The sequence below is a fragment of the Geotrypetes seraphini genome, chromosome 4, assembly GCF_902459505.1.
Source record: "Geotrypetes seraphini chromosome 4, aGeoSer1.1, whole genome shotgun sequence".
NCBI classification, from domain to species: Eukaryota; Metazoa; Chordata; class Amphibia; order Gymnophiona; family Dermophiidae; genus Geotrypetes; species Geotrypetes seraphini.
In genome coordinates this window covers 122,907,654-122,927,373 of record NC_047087.1, presented here as the reverse complement: position 1 = coordinate 122,927,373, position 19,720 = coordinate 122,907,654, and the positions used below count along the sequence as shown (strand labels likewise).

At 47.9% G+C, this 19,720-nt stretch overlaps 1 protein-coding gene across 2 annotated transcripts in view; it reads right to left on the bottom strand.

The window, feature by feature from the left end:
- SLC22A15 (solute carrier family 22 member 15) overlaps positions 1 to 19,720 on the bottom strand; it is a 177,642-nt gene that overhangs the window by 32,720 nt on the left and 125,202 nt on the right. For both annotated transcript variants that reach the window (XM_033943273.1, XM_033943274.1), the window contains one exon: positions 1,809 to 1,881. In XM_033943273.1, the coding sequence (XP_033799164.1) occupies positions 1,809 to 1,881 (73 nt within the window). The remainder of the gene's footprint in view (positions 1 to 1,808; positions 1,882 to 19,720) is intronic.

Here is a 19,720-nt window from a genome sequence, read left to right as displayed (position 1 = left end):
TTTGTAACTTAGTATATGCTTGATGTATCTTTCTAAACATTGCCTTTCTGTAATATTAAGCTTATTTCTGCACATTATATTCTTTATGCAATCACTCTTGGCTGACCTTTTCATTAATTTCACTCCCTACTGAATCTTCTATGAGGGTATTGAATCCCAGGCCTGGTGGATTGTAAGGCTGCCACCTTATATCATTGGGGCTTGTCTGCTTCAATATTACCCCTCCAAAACCTTACGTTTTGGGTGGGGGCTCATCTTTACAAGCAGTTTGAGCCTCAATAAGCATGAGAAGTCTATCTAACCTATTCGCATCATCTCCAGCCACCTGGGTCACCTAAAGAATCTAAATAGCTACTGATCACATCAGAGTCCACATCTTCCTCCATCGAATACAACTGCTGATAGAACGGGACAAAACAATCCCGTTTCTCTGGATCTGTGCACTCCATTTCGCCTGTCTGCTTCCACCAAGAATGAACCGTCTGTTAGGCACACTGAAGTTTCAAATGGTGGGCAACAAGACGGCTAGCCCTGCTTCAACATCTGAAGTTGAAACATATTTTTGCTTCAACATCTGAAGTTGAAACTGAATGTGAGAATGATCCAGATCACACAATTGCTTTCAAGCATCTCTCAACTTCTGCAATAAATGCCCATCCCAGGGCTGTCGCTTAAGGGCATCCTCAAGATCACCAATCAAGTGCACCAATCTATGCATCTCCTCTTGCCGCTGCCTGTTTTTATACGAGGCCATAGAAATAAGTTGATCTCGAAGAGTTACCTTAAGTCCCTCCCATATCCCAGCTGGAGAAGCATCATTACCAACATTAAAGTGTATGTATTCCTAAATAGCCAACCTAATCTGGGAAGACAAAATCGTTTCTTCCAACAGTATCATTCAGCCTCCAAAATTTCTGTCCCTCCTCTCCAACCAGGTCTGCAAGTTGAACCCAGACCAGCGCGTGATCTGAACAATAGGTTTAATAGCAGCTCTACAGGTTCGAGGTAAGAGATCCCTGTCAACCCACAGATAGTCTATCCTCGAGCAGGATAAGTGCTTCGGGGAATAATAAGTAAGGTCCCAATCTCTCAGATGCAACCACCGTCACCCATCCTCAAGATTAAGCTCCAAACAAAACTCTTGAAACCACTTCCGATTCCACATGCTATACACCCACCCACCTTGGTATTATCCTGGCGAAGGCAAACTGTCAAATTGAAGTCCCCCCCCCAAGACAAGGGAACCCTCTTGTATCAACAATAATTTGAACTTTAAGGCATACAAGAAATCCCCCTAGTCCTCATTAGGTGCATAAAGTCACACAAGAGTGAAGGCTTACCATCAATCAATGCCACCAAGCAAAGATACTGGCCCTGGGGAGGGGTCTCTAACCACTTGCTTAACCTGCACACCAAGGTGCTTGGCAAACAATATACCCCACCCCCACCCCTCCTGGGTGACCCCACCGAGGATGCCCAAAAAGCTAAAGGGAAATGGAGTCCCCAGATATCCCTCACAGGCCCTCTTCAAATGAGTCTCCTGCAACATACAAAAGGTACTGTGGATCTCTTATACAGTTAGTACTAGTTCAGGACCTAATTATAGGAGGCATGGCTATCATTAAGATTAAACTCATCACCTCTAAGATTTCTGGACCATAAAATTGGATGGTTTGTGATACATCTTCCGAAAAGCCATAGGACCAGGATGTGTCTATATACACAATTCTGGCATGCCAAACTGCTCTTTACTTATGCACCCTACCTATGAAAACTAAAAAAAACCCCACCAAACTGTACCAACATACCAGTGCAGGAATAAAAGGAGCAATAATCCCACCAACTCGAGAAAACATGGAGCAAATACCCATTCCAACATTCCTAAAGGACAGAAAAAGACAGTCTATTAGCAAGTACTGCTTAAGGGAAAGGAGGTAGTGAGAGTTCAAGATCAGCAGAATTAAGCACTAAAGATAAGTTTACATGTGGCTTGTGTTGCATTATAAACCATTCTGATCTATTCCATTATGTAATCTTTAAATTAGAGAATGATACGTGGACCGTTTACCGCATGGTCACCGTAGTAAATTTGCAGGAATGGAGAAATTTGCAACTGATTTACCGCAGGAATGGGGAAAAGACCTTTCACCGCCCTGTGGGAGCGGTGAAAAGTCTTGCTCCTATGGTAAAAAAAATTGTGCCTGTGTCAGACTCAGCATCTCCTTCCCAGCTCCTCTTGCACCTATTTCACTGTCAGGAGCCAGCCATGCCACAATGAAGACAGAAGGAGTCCAAAACCAAAGGCTGAGACCAATGTGTTTTGAAGAATAAAATTACCATTGAACAAAAGATAGAAAAAATAAATGTATTTTATATTTTGTGATTAGAATATTTCAGATTTGAAATATATACCCTGCTAGAGCTGGTATTAGACATAACTTCTTAGCTTCCAGCTGGCTTAGGGCTCATACTCTCTGACCAGGGGGCTGTTGCCATAGTTGCACTCCCCTAACACTATTCCTACCATGTGTGACTGAAGTATTCTGTTAGCTTGATTTTTATGTGTAGCATTCTGTAGTAATTTGGTTTGTTCAGTTTTCACAATGGTGGAGGGAATATTTGTGAAAGGGAGGGGAGATAGGGGTTTTGTTGATCCTTGCTCTGTATTATTTGTGTTTATAAAATGACAATTGTACAGAATATTGTCTCTTTTTATACTTAATAAAATAAGTTCAGTATAAAATCATAATTATTCGAGGCTTGTGTGGATGGGATCTGACAGATTGCAGGGCGGGGACAGGGACCGAGCTGGCGGGGATGGGGACTGAGCTCGCGGGGACAGTGCGGGGATGGGGACTGAGCTCACGGGAATGGGGCAGGAACAGTGATAAATTTGTTCCCCGTGTCATTCTCTACTTTAAATGCAAAGAAAACAATGCTCATACCCTCAATGTATTTTCTTTCAATTTATTATCCTCCTGCCTACTCTGTAGAGATTTTCTGTGTTAAAATAATTTTAATATTTTAAGAAACATGCTGCATCTTAATGGTATGTGTCACTGTAGGATCCCATAGCTGTATATTGCAAAGCTATTATCTTATTAAGGGAGTAGTTTTAAAAGAGGATACCTATATTGAAGAAGGCACTTCTTAGTTTCTATTTACAAAGGCAACAGACATGTGTTTTTATAAAACAGGCTCTCAGAATCAGCTCCAACGTGCAAATGCTAACAAACATTTATACCTGCTGTCTATGCATATTCTATAAAGTGTGTGTACATTACAAATCTGTCTCTGCTCTATCCAACCACACTCCCAAGAATGTCAACAAGCAGCACATATAGTCATGTGCAAAAGTCTGGAACCACTTGTGAATTTTGCATTCTTTCAACTTTCTGACCTTTTATTTTAATTTCTATGTTGACCCAATAATTTGTCTGTGCACCACATAAGAAATACATTTTTGGCTATTAGCATCAACTTTTTAAGATTACTTGTTTCTAATGTTACAGTTTTGTTGATACTGGAACATAGCTACTCTAACTTTTACAAATCATGTTTCAAAACTGGATCAAAACTTTCCAATCAGAATGCCTTATTTCTGACCAATCAGGAGGCTGGTTTTGTCATCCAATCACAGTCTAAATGTCTAAGTAACAGGGCAGCTATAAAAAACATGGGCTTTTTGGGTATCATACACTTTCTGCTTCAACTATAAACAAGACTCGGCATCTGACGTTGGAAGAGCGTGTTTGTGTCAGTGAGGAGGAAGAATTTTTGTACCGCCAGATCACCAGCAAAGTCGGCTGCAGTCACAGTATGGTAGTAAAGATTGTACAAGAGAAGTAATGAGTTCAGTGGTAGAGAAGCATCAACATTACGCCAAGATCATGCATGTAGCACAGTTACTTACCGTAACAGGTGTTATCCAGGGACAGCAGGCATATATTCTCACATGTGGGTGACGTCATCTACGGAGCCCCGGCGCGGACAGCTTTTCAAGCAAACTTGATTGAAGTTTCAAGTTTGCACACTGCACCACGCATGTGCATGCCTTCTCGCCCACTAGAGGGCGCATCCCACCTCGTGGTCCTCAGTTCCATAACTAGCAAGGAAGCCATCCCCGGGGAGGCGGGCGGGTTGTGAGAATATATGCCTGCTGTCCCTGGATAACACCTGTTACGGTAAGTAACTGTGCTTTATCCCAGGACAAGCAGGCATGATATTCTCACATGTGGGTGACCTCCAAGCTAACCAAAACAGGGCAGGTGGGAGGATGGCAATTTAGGAAAACAGATTTTGCAAAACTGACTGGCCAAACCGGCCGTCACTCCTGGATAGAGTGTCCAGACAGTAATGAGAGGTGAATGTATGAACCGAAGACCAAGTGGCAGCCTTACATATGTCCTCCATCGGAGTGGATCGGAGAAAGGCTATCGAAGCTGCCATTGCTCGGACCTTGTGCCCCGTGACTCGACCCGGGGGAGGAAGGCCAGCCTGAGCGTAGCAAAAGGAAATGCAAGCGGCCAACCAGTTAGACCGAGTGCGCTTGGAAACTGGATGCCCTAATCGATTGGGATCGAAGGACAAAAACAATTGAGGAACCTTCCGATGAGACCTGGTGCGTTGAAGATAATATGCCAACGCCCTCTTACAGTCAAGCGTGTGAAGCGCCGTCTCGCCAGGATGGGAGTGGGGCTTCGGGAAGAACACAGGAAGGACAATGGACTGATTGAGGTGGAAGTCAGAAACAACTTTAGGTAAAAACTTAGGATGGGTGCGGAGAACCACCTTGTCGTGATGAAAGACAGTGAAAGGAGGGTCCGCAACCAAGGCTTGCAACTCCCCAATCCGCCTGGCGGAGGTGAGGGCGATCAGAAACACCACCTTCCAAGTCAGGAATTTCAAGAGGGACTTGTTGAGTGGCTCAAAAGGGGGTTTCATCAGTTGAGCCAGGACCACATTCAAATTCCACATGACAGACGGAGGCTTAAGAGGGGGACAAACCCTGAGTAACCCTTTCATGAAGCGTGTCACCAAGGGATGGAGTGACAGAGGGCGTCCATCCAGAGGTTGGTGGAAAGCAGAAATCGCACTGAGATGAACCCGCACCGAAGTGGTTTTCAAGCCAGAGCGCGACAAATGAAATAAATAGTCCAAAATCGAGGATACCGGAACTGATACCGGATCCAGGTGAAAAGACGAACACCAGGTGGAAAACCTGGTCCATTTCTGCGCATAGCAAAGCCTCGTCGAGATCTTGCGGGAGGCTTCCAACACCTCCCTCACCGATTGAGACAGGTCCGGAGGAGTCAGGGAACAAGAAACCAAGCTGTCAGGTGCAATGACTGCAGATTGGGATGTAACATGGATCCTTGACTCTGAGACAGCAGAGAAGGAGAGACAGGCAGGGGAAGAGGCTCCCTGGCACTGAGCTGGAGCAGCAGGGAGAACCAGTGCTGACGCGGCCATCGAGGTGCTATGAGAATCATCGTGGCCGTGGACGATTTTAGGTGTACCAACGTTCGCATGATCAGAGGGAACGGAGGGAATGCATACAGGAACCTCCCTTCCCAGTCGAGTAGGAAGGCATCCGCTTCCAGACGGTCCCGCGAGTACATCCGAGAACAATATAGTGGTAGTTTGTGTGTCTCCGGAGAGGCAAACAGATCCACCTGTGGCGTTCCCCAGCGAGCGAAAACCTCGCGCAGAACTGCTGAGTGTAGGGTCCACTCGTGCGGTTGCAGAAGTCGACTGAGTTTGTCCGCCAGGCAATTCCGTTCTCCTTGGATGTAGACCGCCCGGAGGAAGATGTTCCGGGAGGCCGCCCACTCCCAAAGGCGAAGAGCCTCGGAACAGAGGGGCCACGACCCCGTTCCCCCCTGCTTGTTCACATAGTACATTGCCACCTGATTGTCCGTGCGGACGAGGACCACTTGGTCCTGCAATATGTGAACGAAGGCTCGAAGTGCTAGGAAGATGGCCCGCAGCTCCAGCACGTTGATATGACATCGACGGTCTTCTGCCGACCACAGGCCCTGCGTGCGAAGACCGTCGAGATGGGCTCCCCACGCGTACTCCGAGGAGTCCGTGGTCAGGACCTTGCGAAAAGGCGGAGTGCGGAACAGTAGCCCCATGGACAGATTTGAAGAGTCTGTCCACCAACGCAGCGATTTCCGCAAAAGCGGAGTCACCGAAATGAGGCGAGACACCGGGTCGCACTCCTGACGCCACTGGGACGCGAGGGTCCACTGAGGGATCCTCAGATGTAGCCTCGCAAACGGCGTGACATGTACCGTCGAGGCCATATGGCCCAGCAGCATCATCATGTGCTTGGCCGACACCCTCGATAGTTGAGAGACCTGGCGGCTCATCCGTACCAAGGCTTCCAACCGCTGGGTCGGCAGGTAGGAGCGCAGGCGCACCGTGTCCAGCACCGCACCTATGAATTGAAGAGACTGAGACGGCCTCAACTGAGACTTTGGAAAGTTTATCTCGAACCCGAGAGTTTGCAGGAAGGCAATAGACTGTCGGGTCGCTGAGATAACCCCCTCCCTGGTCGGGGCTTTGATGAGCCAATCGTCCAGGTAGGGGAACACATGGAGTCCACGTGACCTCAGGGCTGCCGCAACCACCACCATGCACTTCGTGAATACTCGTGGGGACGCGGCCAGGCCGAAGGGCAGTACCCTGTACTGGAGGTGGAGGTCCCCCACCTGGAATCGTAAGAATCTTCGGCAGGCGGGGTGCACCGGAACATGGGTGTATGCTTCCTTCAGGTCGAGGGAGCACATCCAGTCCCCTTCCTCCAAGAGAGGATACAAAACCGGGAGAGATAGCATTCGAAACTTCTCCCGGGCCAGGAATTTGTTGAGCTTCCTGAGGTCCAGTATGGGGCGCAGGTCCCCGGTCTTTTTTGGAACCAAAAAGTAGCGGGAGTAAAACCCCGTACCCCACTGGTCCTTGGGGACCGGCTCGACCGCCCGAAGCTTCAAGAGGGCTTTGGCTTCGGTTATAAGGGTCGGTAGCTGCGAACGATTGCAGGGGACTAAACTTGGGGGACTGTCCGGCGGCGAGGACACAAAGTTGAGCGAGTAGCCCTCGGAGACGATCCGGAGCACCCAAGCGTCTGAGGTAATCCCGGTCCATGCCTCCCGGAAGGACCGAAGACGGCCCCCGATAGGAAGGGGTTCCTGTGAAAGTGCGGAGGGGAACCCGCCCCGTCCGCTCAGCCCGTCAAAAGGAAGGCGCGGGCTTAGAAGGGCCCTGCGCCGGGGCTTGGGTTTGTCCCCCTCTGCCTCGCTGAGACGGACGTCTCGGAGGCGGTCTCGAGAAAGCCGGGGTCGACTTCTGAGGGTATCGGCGCGGCGGAGGCCGAAAGGGTTTCTGCGGCGGGGGCCTAGGTTTGGGGCGGACCAGGAATGCTAGAGAGCGCTCCTGCTCCGACAAGCGCTTGGTCGCCGCATCCAATGACTCGTCAAATAACTCGGACCCCACACAAGGCAAGTCTGCCAGGCGTTCCTGCAGGTTTGGGTCCATGTCGAGGGTGCGAAGCCAGGCCAAGCGGCGCATGGCCACCGCGAAGGCCGACACCCTCGAAACCAGCTCAAAGGCGTCGTACACTGCATGGAATAGGTACAACCGCAATTGAGACAGGTTGGACATAAACTTATCGAATCCTGCTCTTTGGGAGTCCGGTAACGAGTTTCGATATTGAGGAAGGTCCTTCACCATACCACGCAAATAGGAGGAAAAGGTGAAGGCGTAATTTAGAACCCTGGTGGCCATCAGGGAATTTGAATAGAGGCGACGGCCAAACTTGTCCAGGGTCCGCCCCTCCCTGCCTGGTGGAACCGCCGCAGAAACCCGTGAGGGCTGTGATTTTTTAAGAGCAGACTCCACCAGAAGAGACTGGTGTGAGAGCTGCGCCTTATCGAACCCTTTAGGGGGAATCGTCCTATACTTCGATTCCATTTTTGAAGGCACAGACGTGACTGTAAGAGGGTTTGACAAGTTCTTCAGCCAGGTTTGCAGAAGGACACTGTTGAGAGGGAGTCTAGGCACCTCTCTAGGAGGAGTGGGGAGGTCCTGTTCCTCCAAAAATTCTTTGGAATACCGAGAACCTACCATCAGGTCAATCCCCAGGGCTTGGGCCATGTCCTGAACGAAGGATGAAAATGAGGACGGCCTAGCCTGGGGAGACGGGGTTCTCGACCGCCCCACTGAGGAGAGGGGGGAGGCCTCATGGGAATAATGAGGATCCCTAACAGATCCCGAATCCCAGGATCCCCTCTCGAGGGCCCTCGAGGGGGAAGGGGAAGTTATCCTCCTCGCAGAACCCTTGGGTGAGGACCCCGGGGTTCGTGGGACACTCTCCCCGTTTCCTCGGCGAGGCGGCCCGGGAAGACTTCCCACGAGGTGAGCGGAGGAGCCTCGGGTTGTCGAGGCGCAACTCCGACACCTGCAGCGCCTCGCCCCCGAACGACGAGGAACGGTCGCGCCGAGGCGAGCCTCGGGGCCGCTTAGACTTCCTCGATCGACGCCCCGTCCGAGGTCGCGTCGAGGGCGAGGCGTGCCTGGAAGACCCGGAGGAAGAGGAGGAAAGACGGCGCACTCTGCGCGACTTTTCTTTGGGCCTTACACTCCGCTCAGGGGGTTCCCCCGAGGTCGAGGTCCGGGGCGGGGCCGAGACCGAGGTGAACGGGGCCACAGTACCCGAGACCGAGGTCGCCGAGGCCGGGGCTCCCGTGGTCGAGGGAGCCGAGGCCGGGGCCTCCGAGACCGAAGGCGCCCCGGCCGAGGTCGAGGCCGCCGGAACCGCAACACGTTGCAACACTTCCAGGGCTCCCGACAGCTCCGATGAGATCAGAGCTCGTTGGAGATCCTGGAAGGCTGGAATCCCCACGAAGGTGGGGAGTTCCGGGTCCGGGGCACACTCCCTGGAGGGCGACCTCGGTCTCGAGTATTCCCTCGGGGTGTGCGGAGTCGAGGTCCGATGCGGGGCCGGGGTCGACCCACCCGCCTTGGCCTGACTCGAGGATGGCTTCTTTGCTGAAGGGGATGGAACAGAGGACTTACCCGAAGCTTGCTTCACTGACGACGCCTTCGAGGATGAGGGCCGAGGCGAGGCCGAGGCCCCCGAGGACGCCGAGGCCGAGGTCAAGGCCGGGGCCGAAGCCGAGGCCGACGTCGAGGCCTTAGGCGGCGCGTCGACGGCGAACAATTCCGCCATTCTGGCCTTACGGCGACGGAGGGCCCTGTTTTGGAAGGTAGCACAGCGATCACACGAGTCTGTCGGATGTTCGGGCCCAAGACAGACAATGCACCACCGGTGAGGGTCAGTGATGGAAAGCAACCTCTCACACCGGCTGCACTTTTTGAATCCCGTAACAGGACGGGACATCCACGAGGAAAAAGAAGAAGGCCGGGAACGTACCGACGTCCCGCGGCCACGGCTTCCGGGAGCCCCCGGAGCCCGATGAAAACGAAAGACTTTTTTTTTTTTTTTTTTTTGAAAAGAACCGAAAAGAAAAACAGCACCGCGAACTAATTCGATGGGGAAACCAAACTAAACGCGGCAGCTAGAAGGCAAAAACACTGGAGCTCAGATCCACAGGGCTTTCTTGCTCCGCGGAAAAAATTGAACTGAGGACCACGAGGTGGGATGCGCCCTCTAGTGGGCGAGAAGGCATGCACATGCGTGGTGCAGTGTGCAAACTTGAAACTTCAATCAAGTTTGCTTGAAAAGCTGTCCGCGCCGGGGCTCCGTAGATGACGTCACCCACATGTGAGAATATCATGCCTGCTTGTCCTGGGATAATGATGGATTTCATTGACCAATCTCATCTCAGCTATTGTGTGAGTGGTCAGACGAGTGTCCTGTCAGTGTCTGCTTATGAGCAGTTAATCGATGGTGCCTGCAGTTTAGTTTGTGGGGCTACTGCAAAACACTGATAACTGATGTACAAAGGTGCAACCAGATCAAGTGGGTGCGTAAGCACTCAAGCTTGACAGGTGAAATGTGGGAAAAGATGCTTTTCAGTGATGAAAGCACCTTCTGCCTGTTTGGTAACCAGGTCCACGCTTACGTGAGGAGGCTTCCTGGAGAGGAGTTTAAGCCTCAGTACCTCATCCTCACTGCGAAGCATCATTTTGAAGGTCATGGCCTGGGGCTTCATGGTTGCCAGTGGTGTCGGACGTCTACACATCATCGATGGAATGGTCAAAGAGTACAGCATAATACTACCAGCAGTTCAGCAGCTGTTTCCAAGCCAGTTCCTGTTCCAAGATGACAATGCACCTTGCTATTGCTTCAAACAGGTCAGGTGATCAACTGTAAGTGTCAGAACAACAAGTCAATCGATTGGCCTGCCCAATCTCCTGATCTCAATCAGATCGAGAACTTACGGCACAGGGTGGCCTAGTAGATATCCAAGAGACATCCAACACCAAAACATGAATTGAGTCACTCACCACAGCCTGAAACCGTGTTGTCACCCATGATCATCTCATCAAACTGGTTCACTCAATGCCGACATGATGCAGACAGGTGATGAAGAACAGAGGGTGGCCTACCAAATACTGCCCCCCCCCAAAAAAAAGCCCAAAAAGGTGCAAAAAAGTAATCCACGGAGTATACAAACAAGGAAGTAGATTCGATTTAATCACAAAGTAATGCAAAACAATAAAAAATACAATACATATCACAGCTAAGAAAACATCCTTTGAAAAATGGGAAAAGGTTTCCAACGAAGATAACAATAAGAGACATAAGCACTGGCAAATTAGATGCAAAGCATTGATAAAGAAAGCTAAACAAGAATATGAAGAAGAACTTGCCAAAGAGGCAAAAACTCACGGTAACAATTTTTTTAGGTACATCAGAAGCAGAAAACCTCTGAGGGAATCTGTGGGATCGTTGGATGGCCAAGGAGTAAAAGGTGCACTCAGGGAGGATAAGGCCATAGCAAAGAAACTGAATGAATTCTTTGCTTCGGTCTTTACGGAAGAAGATGTAAGAGATCTACCTGAACTGGAAAAGGTTTTCAAGGCTGATGAGGCGGAGGAATTTAAAAAAATCTCTGTGAACCTAGAAGACGTACTAAGCCAAATTGACAAGTTAAAGAGTGATAAATCACCTGGACCAGATGGTATACATCCCAGAGTAGAGATGGCTGAAGGGATATATGATGTGAAGTCTACAAAATCCTGAGTGGTGTAGAATGGGTACAAGTGGATCGATTTTTTACTTCATCAAGATTTACAAAGACTAGGGGACACTTGAAGTTACAGAGTAATACTTTTTAAACCAAAAGGAGGAAATATATTAAGCTCTGAAATGTGTTGCCACAGGATGTGGTAAGAGTGGTTAATGTAGCTAGTTTTAAAAAAGGTTTGGACAAGTTCCTGGAGGAAAAGTACATAGTCTGCTGTTGAGACAGACATGGGGGAAGCCACTACTTGCCCTAGTCTGGTAGCATGGAATGCTGCTACAAATTTGGGATTTTGTCAGGTACTTGTGACTTGGATTGGCCTCCCGTGAAGACGGGCAACTGGGATGCATGGACCATTGGTCTGACCCAGTAAGGCTATTCTTATGTTCTTATATTTTTTATTGTTTCACATTACTTCTAATTAAATCGAATCCACTCCATACATGTGATCTTCTGCCAAATACTAAGCCACTACTGACACACAAAACGGCCTTTTTCAAGGTCACCTACATGAAGAATATTGTACTTTTTTGGCCAGTGACGCACATTACTTGATTTACGCAGAAAAACGATTAGCATGGCAAACATGAAATTTAAGGCCAAGCTAGAATAAAAAGTTGATTCTAATAGCCAAATGCATTCCTTATAATGTGGTACACAAATTTATTGTGTTAACAATTAAATTAAAATAAAAGGTCAGAAAGTTGAAAGAATGCAAAATTCACAAGTGGTTCCAGACTTTTGCACACCACTGTTAAGTAGGTGCAATTAAGGTTGCAGCTGCACAATTTTATAAATAGCATTTTCTTCAATAAAATTGGCTTTATGTGCATCAAGCGGAGTTTCTTACCTGAAATGGGTGCTCTCTATAGACATTAAGGGAATGTAGTCACATGTAGAGATGTCATTCAATGCCAGTGATTTTACCAGATGAACATTAATTTTTTCAAACATTATTCAAATTTCTTTTCCCTGTGTATACCAGTGCTCTTGAGCTGGCAATGGCTGTCCCAATGCTACACAGCAGTAGTTCTGTTTTACAGTGTAAGGTAAGAGGCGTCGGGGTGGGAGTTGGAGGATAGGAAAAAAGTATGGCTGTGTTCCTCTATTACCCTATTGTCTACTGAGAACCTGTTACAGGTAAGCAACTCCACTTTCTCCAAAGACAGCAGGGAGAAATGCAGCATACAAGAGGAATCCAAAATTTAAAGTTGTTATTCATAGTCATCAAAGGTAAATAGATACTGGTCTTCTGTTCACTTATCATGTGAGGCTGAAATGGCTGATAACTGAATCCGTACAGTGTCGAGTGCTTTTGTTTTTTACCCAGAATTGGAAAGATGCATTAGCTAAGATACTACTGTGTGAACTGGACATAGCATTATTTATTTTTGGTTATCAATGTACCAAATCAAGCTCATTTTGATTTGCCTGGGAAACTAGAAGATGCAAGAGTTATTTGCTTCTCAATATTAATGCTGTGAAAATGAGTATTTTGGACTGGGGTCAATCTGACGCTAGTGACATCAGCCATGGAAATCAATTTGAAATGACAAAGGACGGAAAGATTAGGATCTTACCCTGTTAATCTTTCTAGTAGACAGACACTTCATTGCTGAACAGATGGATAATAAACCACTTTTCATGCAACTCTTATAGAGAGCTTAATCTATATTCTTTTGCTCTGCCTCCTTCAATTCCCCAGTTCATATCAAAGCATATGGTCATCCCTAGAGGATGGAATAGAATAGGAAGGTGAGGACAATCAAGGAAGCTTGGTTCAAAGGCTCACAGAGTACATTCACTAGCACTTAGAGGACCAGATTAAGATTCCCTGTTGGAAAAGGCTGTCGCAATGGAGGGCAGAGCTGTAACACGCCCTTCAAAAACCTGGATTTGTGGCTACAGTGCTCTAATTTATCTTGGACCCAAAACATGAGAGCCCTACAATCTGAACTCTCAAGGAGATAACTGCTAGGGCTTTTTCTAGATCTTTCTAGAGGAAGGTGAGTATCACCGAGATTGGAGCCGAACTTGGGTCTTCGCTTCCCTGAGCCAGCCAGCCACATTAACATCAGCCAGCCAGATCGGGACCAGCGAGGGAGCCCTGCTCCGACCCCCCCGATCCAGCCGGGACACAGGAGATACAAAAAGGCCCAGCGCCTGCACATTAACATCAGCCAGCCAGATCGGGACCAGCGAGGGAGCCCTGCTCCGCCCCCCCCCGATCCAGCCGGGACACAGGAGACACAAAAAGGCCCAGCGCCTGCACATTTACTTCAGCCAGCCAGATCGGGACCAGCGTGGGAGCCCTGCTCTGCCCCCCCCCTCCCCAGCCGGGACACAGGAGACACAAAAAGGCCCGGCGCCTGCACATTTACTTCAGCCAGCCAGATCGGGACCAGCGTGGGAGCCCTGCTCCGCCCCCCCCCCCCCCGATCCAGCCGGGACACAGGAGACACAAAAAGGCCCAGCGCCTGCACATTTACTTCAGCCAGCCAGATCGGGACCAGCGTGGGAGCCTTGTTCCGCCCCCCCCCCCCCCCGATCCAGCCGGGACACAGGAGATACAAAAAGGCCCAGCACCTGCACATTTACTTCTGCCAGCCAGATCGGGACCAGCGTGGGAGCCCTGCTGGCCCCCCCCCCCCCAATCTAGCCGGGACACAGGAGAGCCGGGACTCAAAGGGAGAGCCATTCCTCCTCTCTAACACTCTGAACCAGTCCAGTCCCGAACCCCAGACATCAAAAATGAAGCTATCCCTGCATACACACTAGCCACCCTATTGATAATCCTCCTCATTTCTAGTTGGAAAGCAGCAGCAAACAACTTACCCACCACAACCGCAACCTCCATTACAAACAACTTCCAACTTCCCAACAGAAGAACACTCACATCAAGAAACTCGAACCACCACGCCAGCACTCAACACCCTATCACTGTAACCTGGAGAAGAAGATCAACACATCCCAAAACCAAACTTCAACCATCTCCCAAAACACTCATCTATCCTGAAACAGCTCACATTATTCAGACAGACACGGCTTCCCTTACATGTGCCTATGTTAACATCAGAGCCCTAGGACCCAAAACAGAAAACATAAAAAATTGGATAAAAACCGAAAACCTTGACTGCCTATTCTTCACTGAAACCTGGTTAACCTCAGACATAGACCCTAGAATAATTGAAGTATGCCTGCAGGGATACAAAATAACAGTGACCTGCAGAGAGAAAAAAAGAGGAGGAGGACTAGCAATAATAATCAAGGACTCCCTAACCCTAAGCATACTAGAAAAAACGTCCACCCCGCAAATGGACTTCCTCGCATGTCATCTCACAAACCCAACACTAAAAAACTCACTAAACTGCATGCTCTGTTACATAACACCAGGAAACTGGACCACAGTGAGACCTGAATTTGAAAACTTCATCTATCAAAACTCATTAACAGCAGAATATAACCTTATCCTAGGAGACATAAACTTTCACTTAAAAGATATAACTTCTACACCAACAAATAACTGTCTATCCTTCCTCAATGCCTTATCCTTCCAGATCCTAAACCCACAAACCACCCATGAAAAAGGTCATCAACTGGACATTGCAGCATTCATGACTCACCAACCATCCAACCCAGCAATCCAAACTCCCAAAGGAACATGGTCCCCATCCCTATGGTCAGACCACTACACATACAACTTCAACATCAACTGGACCAAGACCAAACCCACACCTCAATCCAAAAAATCCACATACACCGCACGCAAACATATCGAGCCAACCATTTTTTGGTCAAAAGTAGACGAAACTATCCAAGACTGCGACCCAAAAGACTTCATCTCTCACTGGAAGAATGTGACCACCAACATCCTTGATGATATGGCCCCTCTACAAACCAAAACCAGAACCAGCAGGAAATCAGACCAGTGGTTTGATAATGAATTGCTCCAACTCAAAAGACAGTGTAGAAGATTAGAAAGAAAATGGAGAAAAACTAACCTAGATCAAACAAAAACCGACTGGAAAAAAATCAACAAACAATACAAAAATCTACTAAAGGACAAGAGGAAAACCCACTACACTAATCTCATAGGCACGGAAACCCAAGATTCCAAAAAACTATTCCAAATCCTGAAAGATCTAACAGACACCAAACCCTACACAACCACCAATAACACCCCTCCTCCCTCAGCCATCCTCTTAGCAGAACACTTCAAGAACAAAATTACCAACACCAGAGCCACTCTCAACCTTAACCCACCCCATTAAAACGCAATCACAATCCACCCTTCAGAAAAAGAGTCAACTGCAGCAGACAGAACATGGTCTCAGTTCCCCAACATACAATGGTCTGAACTCAATAAATTCTACAAAAAATACAGCCATGCTTCCTGTGACCTCAACCACTGCCCCTATCTCCTTACTACCTCCAGTGTAAAATTCCGCACCATACTTCTACAATGGATTCAATCCACGCTCACAGAAGGCATTTTCCCTGCTGACCTCAGTGAAATCGTCATCACCCCAATCCAAAAAGACCCAAAAGTACCACAAAACCACCCATCTAACTTTAGACCTATTGCCTCCATTCCGCTATATGTCAAAATTATAGAAGGCCTAGTAGCCAAACTCCTCACCAACTACCTAGATGACCATAACCTACTCCACCCCATGCAATCAGGCTTCAGAACCAACTTCAGCACAGAGACACTACTAGGCTCCCTTATGGACACTGTCAGACAACACCTTAGTACAGGGAAAAAAATGCTTCTCATACAACTGGACCTAACTGCTGCATTCGACTTAGTAGATCACAACATCCTTCTACAGATCATAGATGCAATAGGCATCTCAGATAAAGTATACTCTTGGTTTGAAGGCTTCCTAAAATCCAGAACCTACAGTGAAAAATCAAACAAAGAAAAATCAGAACCTTGGTCAAACCCCTGCGGCGTACCACAAGGATCTCCACTACCCCCTACCCTCTTCAACCTTTACACTGCTTCTCTAGGAACACATCTGGACAATCTAGGCATAACCACCTATAGTTATGCAGATGACATCACCATCCTCATCCCATATGATCATTCTAAACCGACCATGACAGACACACTTCACCGAACACTTGAAACAGTCACAACCTGGATGAAAGATCACAAACTTAAACTCAACCCAGACAAAACCAAATTCATCCTTCTTGAAAATGACAAGGTCCAAACCACAACCAACTTAGAACTCAACGCAATCAACTATCCCATCCAAACCACCATAAAACTACTTGGCATGACCATAGACAGATGCTGCACCATGCAACCGCAAATAAACAAAACAATTCAGAAATTCTTCGCAATCATGAGAAATCTGAGACTAGTCCGGAAATTCTTTGAAAGAAAACAATTCCAACTTATAGTACAATCCCTAATACTAGGTCTACTGGACTACTGCAACATCCTCTTCCTTCCTTGCCCTGTTACTATGATTAGACAACTTCAAACAATCCAAAATACAGCTTTGAGACTCATCTACTCATTGAGAAAATATGACCATATCACAGAATCCTACATCAACTCACATTGGCTTCCAATCCAAGAAAGAATCCAATTTAAATTCTACTGCATGTTATTTAAAACCCTAAACGGAGACAGCCCATCTTACTTGAACAATCGCCTCATCCAAGCACCCACTACCAGACACAGAAAACGCACTCCCCATTCATACCTCCCCCAATCAAGGAAGTAAAACGAACAAAACTACACGACGGCCTCCTAGCCACTCAAACCGCAAGACTGGACAACCAGATTTCCAACCTTCTGACGACCACCCCAGACTACAAGACATTCAGAAAAGAAATAACTATATTTTTCAATAAATTCCTGAAGCAACCATAACACCACGTACTCTTAATAACTCTAAAACTGACAATTGATCTACCCTTTACTTCACTAGTAATAACAACAGAACTTCCATTGTGACCCCCTTCTTAATTCTTTTGCAAACCACCTTATCCTTAACAACCCGTGAAATGTTTAAAAGATCTACTACTTACCTCTCTAGCTAATCAATAGTTCTCCCATTGTAACACCGTTTTTATTAATCTTTTGTAATCCGCCTTGAACCGCAAGGTAATGGCGGAATAGAAATCCCTAATGTAATGTAATGTAATGTAAGTTAGGAAACACTTCCAGGTTTTCGTGCATGCTGCTACAGTCGACTTTTTCCTACATCTTAGAATGGTGGAGACCACTCCATCTGAATAGTCTTTACACACTAGTGCCATGCACTCAAGAGCCATGCCGTAAGATCAAAGCATTCTGGATCCTGCAGGGCAATTTGTAATTAGCTGTGGGTAGCATGGAAGACTAAGACTTTGATCCCTATGCAGACGGACCAGGTCTGCATATCAGTGTTATCTTGACCAGTCTGGTGTTACAAGAATCATCATCCCCTATTGCGCCATGATCCTACGCAGAAGTTGGCCTATCATGGGTCATAGAGGGAAGGCATGTAAAAGAACTGCCTTTGACCAGGGTTAGACGAGGGTGTCCAGGCCTTCGCTTCCCGGCTCGCGTCTTTGACTGAAGAATTGAACCGCTTTCTTGTTGATAGCTTACACCAGTGTATCTCAAACTGTGTGCCATATGTGCTGCGGTACATTGGGGAGGAGAGGCACCGTCGCCAGCTGACTGCCTATAGGACATGCCTCTCATGACAAGAAGTACGTCCTGTAGGCAATCAGTGGGCACCAGCACCTATCCTTCTCTCTGGTCCTCTTCCCTTCTGGCACCTCCCACTGGCATCTCAGGGCCCACCTGGAGCGCCTTTACACACATGCGGACATCGACATGATGTCATGCATGCATGTGATGTCATCACGACGATATCCGCACACTTCCAGGTGTCTCAAGCCACAGCCACTACTTTTAGGGTGCTGCAATGTGAGAAAGTTTGCAGGACACTGGCTTACACCATCAGATCAAATGTCGGGTGCCCCCACGGATTCACCATGCAGGTGAAGGCTTCCTGAGACAAGGACCAATCCCTGGGATCCAGGGTCTTCTGGCTGAAAAAATCCACTTGCACACTGTCCACTGCTTCCACATGCACTGCTGAGAGTGCCAGAAGATGGGCCTCTGCCCACTGAAACAGTATTTGAGCTTCCAAGCGCAGAGTAGCGCTCTTGGTGCCCACTTGGCAATTGACTAGGCTACCGCTGTTGCATTGTCTGAGAAAACTCAAACCGCTTTGTTCTGTTAACTTGCACCCAAATTTCTGGAGCTCCAGGCAGATAACCTGTATTTCCAAATAGTTGATTGATCACTTCCTCTGGGAAGGGTACTAGCGTCCCTGCATTGGATGCCCCTTGCAATGTGCCCCCCAGCCATAAAGGCTGGCATCTCATCAGAGTCATCCATGATGAAATGCAGAGGGGAACCCCTCTGGCGAGAGATTGTAGTTTCAAACACCAGACTAGAGTGGATAGGCTTCCACTATATAAGGAAGCTGCTAGTGAAGCGCATCCCTCTGTGGGCACCATCGGGAAAGGAGCGCCTCCTGGAGCAGACACAAGTGCGCCCTTGCTTAGGGGACTACATCAATGGTTGCAACCACTGATCTCAGAACCTGCAAGTACTGTCAGGCCGTCGGAACGGGCTCGCTCCAAAACCCTCATATCTGATGCAGAAGCTTCTCTCTTTGGGCTTCCGGAAGAAACACTTTGTTTCCCCTTATGTCAAACTGGACTCCCAGGTACTCCAAGCTCTGCCCCACTTCCAGGTGGCTTTTCCAACCAAGCCCACCTTCTGCAGCAGTTCAATTACGCAGTGAACCACTAGTCTGCCCTTTGATTTGAATTGAGCTCTGATTAGCTAATCATCCAGGTACAGATGGACCTATAAGCCCATCTCATGTAGGTGAGCTGCAACCACAACCATTACCTTGGGGAGGGTTTGTGGTGCTGTGGCTAGTCCGAAGTACAAGGCCGCAAACTGAAGTGTTCCTGCAGCACAAGGAATCACAAATACTTTCTGTGCTCTGGAAAAATGGGAATGTACAGATAGGCCTCCACATAATTCAGGGAGGCAAGAAATTCACTTGGCACAACCGATACAATCACCGACCTCACAGTCTCCATTCAGAAACATGGTTTCTTGAGGACTGCATTTACTGCTTTGAGGTCTAAAAATTGACTTTCTGTCTTCTGAGCCTCTCTTGGGCACAATGAAGCATATAGAGTATCTGTTGGAGCCCGAGTCTTCCTCTGAGGAATCCATATCACCTGTTTTTAAGCAAAAACAAGGTGTTTTGAGGCAGATAGAGGCTTTAGTCTTCAAACTGGGAAATTTAAGATGACTGCTGAGGTAGCAATTTTAGTGCCAAAAACAGCCCAGGAGAACTATACTGAAAAATAAAAAATAGCAATTTCAGAGGTGGGGGAACTACCTCTAACCCTAGGACCCCCCTCCCCCCCAAAAAAAAAATAATTTTGAGAATCCCCCCTGATTTGGT